The 13,657-nt window shown below is 37.6% G+C and overlaps 1 protein-coding gene across 2 annotated transcripts in view; it reads right to left on the bottom strand.

The window, feature by feature from the left end:
• LOC110835342 (uncharacterized) overlaps positions 1–13,657 on the bottom strand; it is a 53,535-nt gene that overhangs the window by 23,055 nt on the left and 16,823 nt on the right. For both annotated transcript variants that reach the window (XM_022075470.2, XM_087347409.1), the window contains one exon: positions 7,773–7,911. In XM_022075470.2, coding sequence (XP_021931162.1) covers positions 7,773–7,911 — 139 coding nt within the window. The remainder of the gene's footprint in view (positions 1–7,772; positions 7,912–13,657) is intronic.

The following is a 13,657-nucleotide window of genomic DNA, read 5'->3' as shown; positions in this document are numbered from 1 at the left end:
TGTAATGATATAAGCAGGGACATCTTCCTAGTAACACTGCCAATTGATTTGATGACACGGGAACAAGAAAGAAAAGAAATAAAAGTAATAAAAGTAAAATGCTTGCAGCCTTCAGAGGTCAGGTTGCTTCAATACGTACATGCAACAAAAGCTGAATAACTGGAAGGGGGGGGGGGCAGGAAGTGATGCAAAAACACACCATAGGGGAGGGTCTTAAGCTTTTATAGTATCCGACATTTCAGGATTTTGGGGTGAGGGGAGAAATGTGTAACGTGAAATTAAAAAATCTTATAAATGATCACAAATTCGTTTCTCTTCATGGAAAATGTATTTTCAATTAAAGAAACTGTCAGAAAATATGTTTACTTTTCCAATATCACAAAAAAGTGTGCTTAGAGTGTGCAACTCCTTTCCTTCAAATGTTTTCTCATTTTAGACAGAACCTTTCAATCTTCAAGGATCTCACTGTCTTTTGCAGCTGTCAAAACTGCTGTTGTACCTGATTCTGTTGATGCCATATCACCACTGAAATGCAGCTCTTTTCAACTAGTTTTTGAAGTATGAATTTTACTGTGAGTTGTATCCATGCACTGAGCTGCTTCTTTAGCCCTATTTACTTCCTTCTGTATACTTTTCTTAGATTTTTAACATTGTCTTTTTCTTTCCTTTAAGTTTATTTATATAGGGGCTGGAAGATTTCACTTGTTTCCTCTCTCTTTATAGTGGTGTTCAGCTTTCTTTCAACTGCATCTGGAAGAGGGGAAATGTTCTGTATTATATTTCTAAATTCAGAGGCACTGCAATCTAGTAACTCAGATGTTGCAATGGCACTGAGGCCAGTGATGCAACACAGACTGAAGAAATTAATGCAGTGGAAATTTCTCTTGGAATGGATGTAGTTGAACTCTAGAGGAACTGCATGAATTTTCTCATACAGAGAGTATGAAATATCTAGTCCCTTCAAATTCACAAAGTCCACGTTGGTGAATACCCTAAAATTTAGGGGGTAGATTCACATGCATTCAATAGCATTCTTGGTTAATTTCAATTCTGCAGATGTTGGTGAATGCTTTGTCCACTAGGCCAGCAATGCAATCCAAAGATATTTTTTAACAGTGATACTTCTACAATGTCTATTATAGGCATCTTACGAGGGCTTTATTACTCCACAATCAAGGGCCTGAGTATGTGTCATATGAGGTGGCAAGCTAAGCATGTGCACATGGTTTTTAAGTGCAAACAAAAACCACATATCATTATGGTTGCTGTGGCCAATTACGATAAAAAGCACTTGATTATCTTCAGTGGGGTGGACATGGTTAACAACTCCTTCATCCATTTAAGAATACTTCTGCTCATAATCCATCAATTTTCTTGGGAATCAAACAAACTACCCTCTGGAGCACTATTCTTTAGTTTGTTTCCCATCGTTTTCCTTGGAAAACAAAGGGATGGATGAACTGATACCCAGAAGCATTAATACAAAAAGGTATGGTAAGATTTCTGCCTCTTTTCCCAGATGTCAACTTTCCTAGCTGCTTCTCTCCAACTTTCAGCACATTTTCATGAATGGAAGAGACCCCAGTTTCATCCACATTAAATATTTGATCATGGACAAATAAATGTTTCTTTTGCAGTTCTTCCAGCTTATCAAAGAATTGGTGCACTTGTTTGCCTATTAAAGTCAAGAGCCATTTGCAAACTAGTTGGCTCCAAAGTTCTCAATCACAGTTCAGGGTAGCTTCTCATAAATTTGTAATGGAACTCTTTACCAGCACACTTTTTTGTGTGTATTAAAATGATATGGAATGTTTAAAATTCCAGCCACTTCACATACCAAAATGCAGAATTAATTTTTTTAGTGACTTAAGTCTACTGTCCAGTTCTTTCCCCAACTTATCGGTATAAGTTCTTGAAATCAACCCATGTCAGGTGTCATTTTCACCATTGGGACTGAAAATCTATTTCCTTTACACACATTTCCTTAACCTAACTTTATCTACAGTAATCTTCCTTCCCTTCCCCTTATTTATGTTTTGAAGTGGACAAACAGTTGTTCATTCTAATAGCAACTCATACTGCCTGAAACAAAGTAAAGAAATACCGAAACCAATAACCAATCCATGAGCAAAGAAAACAGGGTTTATATAATCACCACTGGCAAAACAACAGAAGCCAAAAATATTGTACTTGTTTTAAATAATATCTTCAAGAATTTGTTTGTCCAGTACTATAAGAATCCACAATGTCTGGTACTAGATAAATGGCATGTAAAGACAAAATGGCTCCTATATAAATGTGTTTCCTACTGGAACAAATCATTCCATAAATGCAGTCTGTAGCTTATACAGCAAAATAAAAATATCTAAACAATTATTTTTATTACAAGAATTAGTTAATATGACCTTCCAAAAATAAACATAACTCAAAACTAGTGCACAATGGAAACAATCACTCATAACACTTGACCAACACAACAGATTTACTCCATCTAAGAACTGTCCTCTGTGACAGAGACAAGCCTCTGATGTTTTAAAAATAGCACTAACAAGTGACATTTATGAAAACTAAGCACCGTCAGATACTAGATGGCCTTCCTCTGTGGTGAGTGCCCATGTGTATTATGGCACGGAACATGTCTCAGAAAACCTTAAGAGTAGGTACCCCTCTTCCCCTTTGTAACCTGAGGATGGAACCAGATCCAGCTACCGAAATGTAGTGTTCTTTTACAAAACCAGACAATGGACACAGTCCAAGAATTTAGTAATTCTGACTGTACCATACCATTATCAGCTCCCTTTAAAATTAACTAATTTCATACAGTTAATTAATTAAATATAGTTTTCATTAGCCCAAAGCCATGGATGTTGAAGAGTACAAGGTCCAGGCTGTAAGTTTACTGGGAAAGGACCTCAAATCTAAGCTGTACACTCTGTGCAAAAAAATTAAATGCCTGAAAATTTCCAGGTTCCAAACTGGAAGTGATGTGGTAGCTGGCATCTTAATTCCAGTCATTCATAATCACCTTGTATTTGCCCATATGCAGTTTTTCTTTTCCTTACATTACTGCAATAAATTATGCCTGATGTTTATTAAGCAAAGACACAAATATATCTGCCTAATTAAAAAAGTGAATTAATGTTTATGACTATTCTGAGCCACATAAATTCTGATGTAAAAATGGAGCTCACGGACGTATTTCACTTAATTAGTTGTGTTCCCTCCTAGGCAATTCACTAGGTTTGGGGACTAGTGTTGAACTGAAGATTATGTTTGTGAGTTTAAATCATAATATCTGCATATTTTCTTCCCTTGTAATTATTATGTTGTATTCACACTTAAAATTGTGCACTTGTATATTATTCAACTGTATGTTTCAGAACTTATGTGTGAAAGAGAAATTGTAAATGGATACTGAAGATAATATTTAATTGTTGCTTGCCTGTAAAGCATACATAGTCCAGTAACTTTTTGTTAATGAGCAATAGGTAATCATCAGTATTACCATTTACATTATCACTGTATTATGTGTGCCACATTGCTGAGGCTAGAAGTGCAAGGGAACCAGATATTTATTTTACTTTCTCATTATTTGTTGTTCATTAGCATTCTAATTTAAAGTTTCCATGTTTGCATCCAAATGTAAACAAACAATTTTATTGGGGGGGGTGGGAACTTTTTTACACACATTTTTATGGCCTGGCATCTTTAATAAGATGCTCAGAATCCCTGAGCCTCATCCATTAATCCCACTCTCTATCTGGCATTTTGTCTCTAGTAATGAACCTGCTGTCTTCAGCTTACTGACCAGGCAATGTATATTTTGTCCCTCCAAAATCCAACCCTTGCTATCCTCAATGAAGAGGGGGCCAACATCTTTGGATAGAGAATGGGGCTCTGGTCCACCAAAGCCAAAGTGTGAGGTACTGGGCCAAGGGCTGCATGGCACTGGGCTGGGTGGTAATAGTAGTCTCATTAACAATCCCTTTGGGGCACTGGGCAGCAACCCATGTCAGTGCCATAAGGGGCTCTGCAGGGGTAACTTTTGTTCCCTCGTTCTTGTTAAGTGTTAATGAAACACAAGAATAAAACAGTCATGACAGAAGCGACAAACAGCAGTTCCCTAATACAGAGTCCCCATCTCTAAGTTGATCCTTCCCAGCAAGGAGCCTGCAGGGGAAATTTTGTGCAACATATTCCTGCAGACTCATATATGAAATAAAATTGCATTAAATTCACATGCTGATCAAAAATATATGTCTCTTACACCATGTTATACAGAGTTCAACAGTTGATTGAGTAATGCATTACACTGTGCAACAAATTTTGGGTAATTTCTTGTTATGGGCATGAAAGTAAGTTTACTTTATAGATTTATGAGGTGTTAAACACAGAAATAGTGCGTAAATTGGCAGATTGGCTCTTGTTTTCGAAAAAAAACTAGTTTGTTGTATTTATAAAAGGCATTTTTTAGTTAGAGGGCAGTAAGATATAGCTACGACCATACCTTTGTCAAACACGGCGCCTTTTCACCTTTCGCTTGTATTTAGCTACTGGAGCATCCCTTTTCACTATCACCAATAATCGGCTAACATGGCGGCACTCCATTTGCTTTTGTATCTTTGCTCCATAGCTGAGATGTCTTGATGGAAGCGCTCACCATGTTCGTCGCTGACAGCACCACAGTTTGACGGGAAGAAATCCAGGTGTGAGTGCAAGAAATGCATCTTCAATGACATTTTGCATCCCAGTTTTCCATAACAAGTCAGTGAGTTCACCTTCTGTTTGATTGTTTCACAGTCTTTATTTCGAGTACGAAATGTTGTCAATTTCACAGAATGATCTAGAAGATTCCACAGTTCTAGCCTCGAGGCCAAAAGCACTGCCTTCTTCTTCGGCAGTTCGAGATCCCTGATGAAGTCATTAGGGTCACTTTCTGTGATCTTATGTGATTCAGTAGGATAGGGGCTTGAACGAAATGGTGGATCCCTTGATGTAGACGGCTGCTGTACTTGTTCATGTATATCAAGCTCAACATGAACATCATCAGTCTTCTTCTTCATCAGAGTCTACAGAAAAACTTTCTGGTGGTTCAGGAATAAGTAGTAGTTCACCGTGAGGGACGAGGAGAATTGCAGATGGTATATTTGGGTACGTCATTGTGCACTTTTTATTCATTGCCATCCCTTTTTGAATAGGAGGCACAACACAGAAGAAACAGTCTGTGATGTGATTTGTTGGCTTCCTCCATATCATGGGCACTGAGAAAGGCACAGAACGTCCCTTACGATTCACCCATGCATTGAGTTTTAAAGAACAGGTAGTGCAGCATATGTGTGGAGCCCAGTTCTTGTCTTGATCGCCTACTTTACACCAAAAGTACAATTCATAAACCTTTTTTATGGCTTAGTTAATGTACACTTCCTTGAAGCAAACATGACTTCTCCACATACGTAACAGAAGTTATCCGGACTATTCACACAATTACGGGGCATATTAATCGTACACAATACAAATACTGCGCAAGAAGTAGGAATCTCGCAGAGAACCGTTAACTGAGAACACATTACCCAGTGACTGGCCGGATTCGAGGAATACTGTAAGAGTTGAAGATGTATTTGAGGCAGCAACAACTTATCACATAATGCAGAGTGGGGTGACTGTTGCTTATCATGTTTTAAGAGCGTAGTGGTACCATAACTGATAATAATGAAGAGTAACTCGCTAATATGAGACCACAACCGTAATTCGAAAACAGGAGCCAATCGACAAATTTTAATATGATTTTCGTATTCAGCAGCCTAAATTTAGTCAAGATTGGTTAGTTTCGTTTTCATAACACTTTACGTGTTGATCAGTGTTATCAGAGTCAAGCTATGATTCATGGAGGAAGTATATCACCAGGTCATACTGCTGTAGAGATGTGCAAGCCATCCATGTGGCTGCTGCTTCTTGGTCAAACAGAAAGCAGTCCACATTAAATTTGTGGTTTATTTACAAATGTTGTCAGTAGCTCTGATTATACGGAATGTCCCTTGCAGGACTGTAAAGGTTCATACCATGGCTTCTATGACAAAATAAGAAAGAAAGTTTCTATAAATATGAGGTCTGTGATGCTTCCTAACAGGGATACAAGCAATTTTAACTACCTTTGCAAGTATTGTTAGTAATGAAATGCAAATGCTTTCTACACCATTGTTATTGCAGGTAAGTATCACACCTCACATAAAAGTTTGTTTCTTTGTTCAGCAATCAAAATATAATGTGAGTTTTGAAGTGATGTGTTTCAAATAACAAGGAGTAATTTGTTGGATTTGAGGTTTTCACATCAGTGAGTCTGAAGATTGCAGTCTTCCGGATTATTGCGCCGTGTAGTCTGGTAGATTTCCACCAACGTTTCAGAGGTCATACTGCCTCTGTCATCAGGGCGCAATAACCCAGAAGACTGCAATCTTCAAGGGGTAATTTCCTTCCTAATCTGGTGGGGGGGGGGGGAGAGTGAAGTAAAATAACAGAGTATTATTACCTGCTAATCTTGGGGGGCAATTAAATACAAGCCACTGCACACAGAAGTATTTTAACAAAAAATTGGATAAAGGAAAATGTCCAAAAATATGTAGCAGTTTAAGCAACACCTAATAATTACAGTACGCTTCAATATTAAGGTATCTATAGAATATTATTCTTGAAAAACTTCAAAATAATATTTCTACTTCAAGCTCATTCTCCTTTAAGAACATTGGGCATATGTACTCATATATGATGTATTTCATTACAAACTGTATCTCAAAAGCAAACCCACTTCAGATTTTCAGAAACAGATAATAATATGAGTATGATGGTAACAATAATGAAAATCTTCACGGTTTTTGTTTTTGAAATACTATGTTGGTGATACACTTCATTACACAAATTTTGGAATACACCAGTTATAAAATGTTTATTTTTGCAGAAAACAACTAAACCACGTTTGTTTTCTTACAATTTGAACTTAAGACAAACTCTGTTTTTGAATAAAAATAAATGTAACAAAATCTGAAGATGGCTATCTTCTAGTTTGTAGTACTGTGTAGTCTGGTAGAAGTTTACATTTCAGAGGTCCTCTATCATCAAGGTGTCCTGATGATGGAGGCAACAAAAACCTCTGAAATGACAGTAAACTTCTACCAGACTACACAGAGCTACAACCCAGAAGACTACCATCTTTGTACTCACTGTCATGAGATACAGGAGAAAAAGAGGTGGTGGTGATGAAAGAGAAGGTAGCCATACATTGCACAATTTCACAATGCCTGCCAAAAAATAAAGGACAACTTTTTCTTCTGAATAGATAACTGTACTAAACCAGATGTTATGACAAAGCTATTGTTCCCAAAATGTTGATCAACTGATCAATGCTACTCCATTAACTTTTTACCTAAGGATAGAAATTATTCAATAAAAACTATGACCTCTGGCTTGCCTGTCATTGTTTCTTTATTTTTCTCTCCACTTTCCTCTCTCTCACACACATGCGTGCACATGCACTCATACACGTGTAAGGGACAATGGAAATTTGTCTCATTCTCATCACATTCCCAATGGCTACGGGATCCACCATGTTCCTACCCAAAAAAGTCTGCCTCATCCCCTTGGAATAATAACAAATGCAGCATGAAAATAACCACTCATCTCCACACACTGTCATGATAAACAATGTACCAAGCTTTACTTTCATGGTGTGTTATTTTGATGTAGGGTAAACTTTTTCAGATTTGGGCATTAAAACTTACATGTCCATTCTGTACCATCTCCTTCCAACAGTCCCGCAGGGCCTGGTATTCATATGCTTTCTTTTTCATGTAATCCATTCTTTCCTTCCCAGACATTCCATCTGGATATACATTCAAAATATGTTTCCAAACCACCTTCCTACAAAGCAAAACAACAATCAGGTCATGTGTACAGTCTTGCTGCTTACTGATAACAATACTGACGTATGACTTTCTTAATGAATACTGAATAAGAAGTCCTGCTCAATAATCCCTTACAAAGTAGAAGAAAGACCAGTCATCATATTTATTAGTTTTATGTCCTTGTGCATTATTTTCTGGCTAAATATATGAAACCATAAACCTACAAGAAATGCAACATGCCTATGAAGGACATCGGATTAATTGGAATGAAACCAAAATTCTAAAAATGGAATCAAATTACACTTGGAGAAAATACAAAGAATCAGTCCATATGACATGTGAAACTGAATCAGTAAGTCAACATAGCCTGGAAATGTCACGTATATGGTTCCCACTCATCAGTAAGATCAACAAATCACAGGACAGTTAGGCTGAACTTGGTGCTCCAGTTTTAGGGTGATTTTGGTATATTCTGTCAACAATCATCATTCCACATTTGACCAAGAGAGGACGTTACATCACAGGCAGCCTGGATATTTAGCCATAATTGCGGCTGGAACTTTGGCAGTTTAGGAGTTTTTGTCATTTGTTTTGGTGGATTTTAATTAGGACTAACAGGGCAGTTTTGTTACATGCTCCTACATGTCTCTGGAATTTTTACTCAGGTTTTAAGTGTTGATGTATCCTATAGACAAAATGTAACATAAGGAGTATATATATATATATATATATATATACCCATCTTGGATTTCAGTAGGTGTCCAGTAATGGAGACTACCTCCTTCTAAGGGCCTCCACAGAGTAGGAACCCCTTGTCCATCTTATTTTACCTGATGATGAAGACGGATCTAGTCCTCAAAATGTCATGCCATTAGAAACAACAGACGATCAATAATGTCCAAAATATGAAGCCAGGAAAAGCCGTTTCAGACAACCAATAAAAAATCATTTACATGAGTATAAGATAAGGTTTGGTATATATATTTTACTAATAAATATGAGGCCAACTTACATTCAATGCAGAAAAACTAGTAAAAAATGTGATTCAATGCTTTCTGGGAAAATGAATCTGGCAAATGTGGCATATCACAAAATGTGCATATACGAAGTGCGATCGGAAAGTTTCAAGACTGTCTCAATAGAGGGCGAACCGGATGTAGTACGAGCTTCTGCCGCTAGGGGGTGCGGCCTACATTCATAGTGAATCAGTGTGCCAGCCGGCATCATCGAATTAGCATTTGTTTCTTAGTTACGGGCGTTTTGGTAGTGCATTACACCAACCCTCCTGCGATTTCGGAATGGCGTGTGCATAAAATTTTGCCAAAGACTCGCCAAAACGGCTACGGAAACCTATGAAATGCTAAAGCAAGCATTTGGGAAGTCCGCAATGGGTCGTGCACAAACTTTTGTGTGGCATTCACGTTTTAAAAATGGCCGAACCTCTGTCGATGATGACGAGCGTTCTGGACGACCATCTTCGAGCACAACGCCCGAAAATGTTACGAAGATTCGGCACGCCATTCACGAAGATCGACGTCGTACCATCAACGACTTGTGCGACATTGTTGGGATAGGCTATGGGACCTGTCAGCTGATTCTAAAGGAAGAACTCCACATGCGACGCATCCTGTCTGAGGACCAGAAGCAGAATCGACTTCTCGTTTGTCAGGAGCTCAAAGATCTTGCAAGAACCGACCCCAACTTCCTTTCTAAGCTCCGTGTGACTTCTTCCTCTTCCCAAAGATGAAAATTTAGCTAAAGGGAAGGAGATTTGAGACGATAGAAGAGATTCAGGCAGAATCGCAGATGGTGCTTGACATGCTGACAAAGAAAGATTTCCAGGGATGCTTCCAGGCTTGGCAGCGGCGCTGGGATCGTTGTGTTCACTCCCAGGGGAACTACTTTGAGGGTGATGGATGAATTTAATACCTGAGATAAGTGTACGGGTTTTTATACGCGCAGTCTGGAAACCTTTCGATCGCACCTCGTACATGAAGAGTACTGTGTCAATCAGTATTTTTAAAGCAAGAATTAAACTTTTTTTCTGTTATGGCCACATGCACAATTTATCTAATTATGGAGTTGTAGTCTGTTACATTTCTTAATTATGAAACATCAGATGTAAATCTGAGTCCTTGCTACTGCTCAAAGAAAAACAGCAAAGCTTGAAAAGGAAATTTTGTATGGACATGTTCTCATATCAAAACTCAAAGGATATGTGAATTTTAATGTGTGACAGCCACCAGATGTTGCTTAGGTTGTGTACGCACAATAATCCTGAAAGTGAATAACTTAAAAGTTACCTGGTCAAGTTAAAAAAGCATTCTTCCTTAAAATATACTATTGTTTTTTGTCAGATAACTACATAACAGACATGTGTTTTATGCAAATTTGGTCCATAATAAGCTGAACCCTGCACGACTCCCATTCGTTTTCTAGTAATAGCAAAATTTGATTTTGGTACTTCATTCATGGTTAAAATAAAGGTTTATAAAATACAGAGCTCATCAGAATACAGACTAAGTGAGAACTCCAAAGCAGTGCACTGCTCAGTAAAGCCACTGCAGTGGTGGCAGGGGAGGAAGTGACCACACATTTCTTACAGCTTGAAACTTGGTGATAATAATAAGTTGCACATGTTATGTTTAGTTGAACACTGAACTTGGGTCCAGATTCCATGTATGGACCTAAATTTCATTCCTTAAATGGGAGTTATACCTAAGACTGAGAAACACTAAGCCGAGGCAAAAATGTATGAGTATTACATTATATGGAGATATGGCTCGGACCACAGAAAATAAACCTTAGATCAAGAAACATAAAATTGAGATTACAATATATCTGGCAGGTATGTTATCAATGGAAGGTGGAGAAAAGCTGCATATGGACAAACACAAAAATTATAAATGATTTGAATTATAATGCCACTTATATGCTTAAATAACTTCTGATTGTGGACTATGAACAATTTAAACACTTTAGTTTTGAGGTGCAGAGCACACATTTTCAAGTACCACTGGGCAGTGTGCTGGCATGTCAAGCATGCCATACCCACCTCCAGAGACAGTCAAGAACAAGGAGACAGACAGACTCATCCTGGAATGTTTCAACACTGTTGAAGCAACAATGATTTCTGTCTCAGCCAGATGCTTACACCCACCAGTGAGCTTCAGTGACTGACCACATTTCTTAAAATGTGAAATACCACTGCATAATACATTTGTATTTTGGAGCTATTTAAACACCACATACACAGTTGCACCACTGCTACACTCCCAAACTTGGCAAACAAGAGGACATACTTCAATAGTTATTGTGCATGTGCTACTGTGCTTAATTTCCCATAATTCTCATGGTAGAAATAAAGAGTTAATACCACTACTTGCTTAATTTTCACAACAAACTTATTTTATCTATGATCAAATGAATAAGACTGTACTCTTAGTAAGGACAAGCTTCAAGATACCAATTTCTACAAAAAGGATTTGTTCATATAACAATGTGTGATACTGCACATAATTTGGCCTTAAAGCATAGCTGTAAGTCTTATGTTTGAATTCAGATAACTGAGTGTTCAAGTAGCTCAGTCAGAAATATACAACTTGATGTAACTTACAAAATTAACTTGCACCTCAATGTCTTTTTATGTCCATTCCATACTACATTAAAAATCTTCAAATACAACATCATGTACACCGAAGAAACAATTCTTTACAGAATAGCAAAGACACTTCAGTTCAGTAACATAAAATTTGTAATTAAAGATTAGCATGACAAAATTAGTGTAGTAAATTTTGTATTCTTTCATATCATGTGGTTTATAATACAAATAAACCAAGTGGCTGTGTATGTCCAATACCTGCATCACTACATGTCAGTTATTATTAACAGACATGCTTCAGCCATCATCAGTGTTACCCACATTATACTTACATTGGCTGAACCAGCAAGAATAAAATGTATTTCTTTAATATGTGTGTCAAAAATGGATGAAGTGAAGCTTATGTGGTGAATGAATTTGATGAAATACTCTCGGGCTACAAGCCGCGTCAAGTGGCTGAATGGTGAAGATATGGTTTGTTCACTGTTCAGCCACCTGACGCGGCTTGAGAGTGTGTCAATAATTTTCATATATAAATTTGCATAAAGTAAGTCGCACAGTAAAGTCTATATAGCCATTAAGAGTAAATATGGCACAAATTTAAAACATACAACTTCAGTCAGGGATTGATGGCATCAAATGTTGAAAATTATCCAGTGTTTCAGCAGATATAAGAGTTGCCACCTTCTGCACTTATAAGTCTGCCAGAAATGAACAACTATGAAGATGGCAACTGCAATGTTTGTCAAAATACTGGATAATTTTCAACATTCCACATGGCTGTTCCCTGAAAGCAGAAGTCGTACACTGAACTCCAGAGGCAAAAATCTAAGGACAAGAATAAAGGTAAACGAATACAATTTTAAAATGCAAGGTGAGTAAGATCTTCCTTCCTTTGAGGTGTGGCTGAGAATTGTTGTTAATTCACTAGTGAGGCCCACTTATTCAAATTTTCTGTGAGCTGGGTATGCTGAACATGATTAAGATCACCCGCACCACATTCACAAAACTAAATACAAATTAGGACCACTTTTAAATCAGAGTTAATGGAAACCTTAGCTGGGAGACCTGCTCACATCTCTGGTGGCTGTGGGTAGTTGTGACATTCATTTTACACACACTTTCTTGTTGATGTTTTACTGCCATGGGAAGACTGCACACTACCAGTTCACAGCAGTGAGACTACTATTGTGCACTGAGTGTTGATCATTGTCAACTGTGGTATCACATTTGTATTTTGTGTGTCATATGTCACATTATATCACCCTTGGTCCTCCCACAGTATGATTAATGTACCTGCCCCATTTTATGGTTATGTAAAAATTTCTCCTGGAGAATTCTTCCTTTTACATTATAATTTTGTTTTGAGGTTTTCTACTCATTCCCATTATTATTATGTGCCATTTTTCTGACAACCTGTATATGCTACCATATACACTTGCCAGAAAAAAAGCTTAGATTAATATCATAGGAGTGGTATATATAAAGTAACATGCAGGCCAAACAAGGCTTAGTGTTTCTATATGATACAAAGAACACATATATGCTGTAATATATAATAGGGACAAATAATATTTGCTAAACACATTTATAGTAGATGAATGACGCATAGATCAGTCAGTATATTGACTGGCTATAGACTGGATGACCAGGGTTCAATCCCCAATGGGGGCACAGGATTTCTTCCTACCATCTGTGTCCAGACCAGTTCTGGGGCCCACCCAACCTCCTATCCAGTGGGTATCGGGGTCCATTCCCAGGGGCAAAGTGCAGCCAGGGCATGATAGTGACCACTGAGCCCCCTGTAGTGCCAAGGTCAGGAATGAGTAGGAGCTATACATCCTCTTCCCCCAAGCACCTACATGGCGTACAGTGGGACAGCTTTACTTTTTACTTTTTGAATGACACGAGTATGTCAACGTAAATGAGACCTTGGAAAAAATAAATGATAATGGTCCTATTATGGACATTTATGAAAAATGTCATACATATAAACATAAAAGGATGGGCAACTGTCTTCACAAGTAGCACACTATTACATTAAATGTGCTTTTCAACTTGTTGTTAAAATAAAATAAAAACACTGACATGAAAGGATGGTATCATATATACAGACTATATATAAAACATTCCTGTATATCCAGAACATTGGCCATACACA

This window comes from Zootermopsis nevadensis, unplaced genomic scaffold (assembly GCF_977971745.1).
Source record: "Zootermopsis nevadensis isolate Lab colony 2312 unplaced genomic scaffold, Znev_1.0 Znev_ptg000011l, whole genome shotgun sequence".
Taxonomy (NCBI): Eukaryota; Metazoa; Arthropoda; class Insecta; order Blattodea; family Termopsidae; genus Zootermopsis; species Zootermopsis nevadensis.
This window is presented reverse-complemented; position numbering and strand designations above follow the sequence as displayed.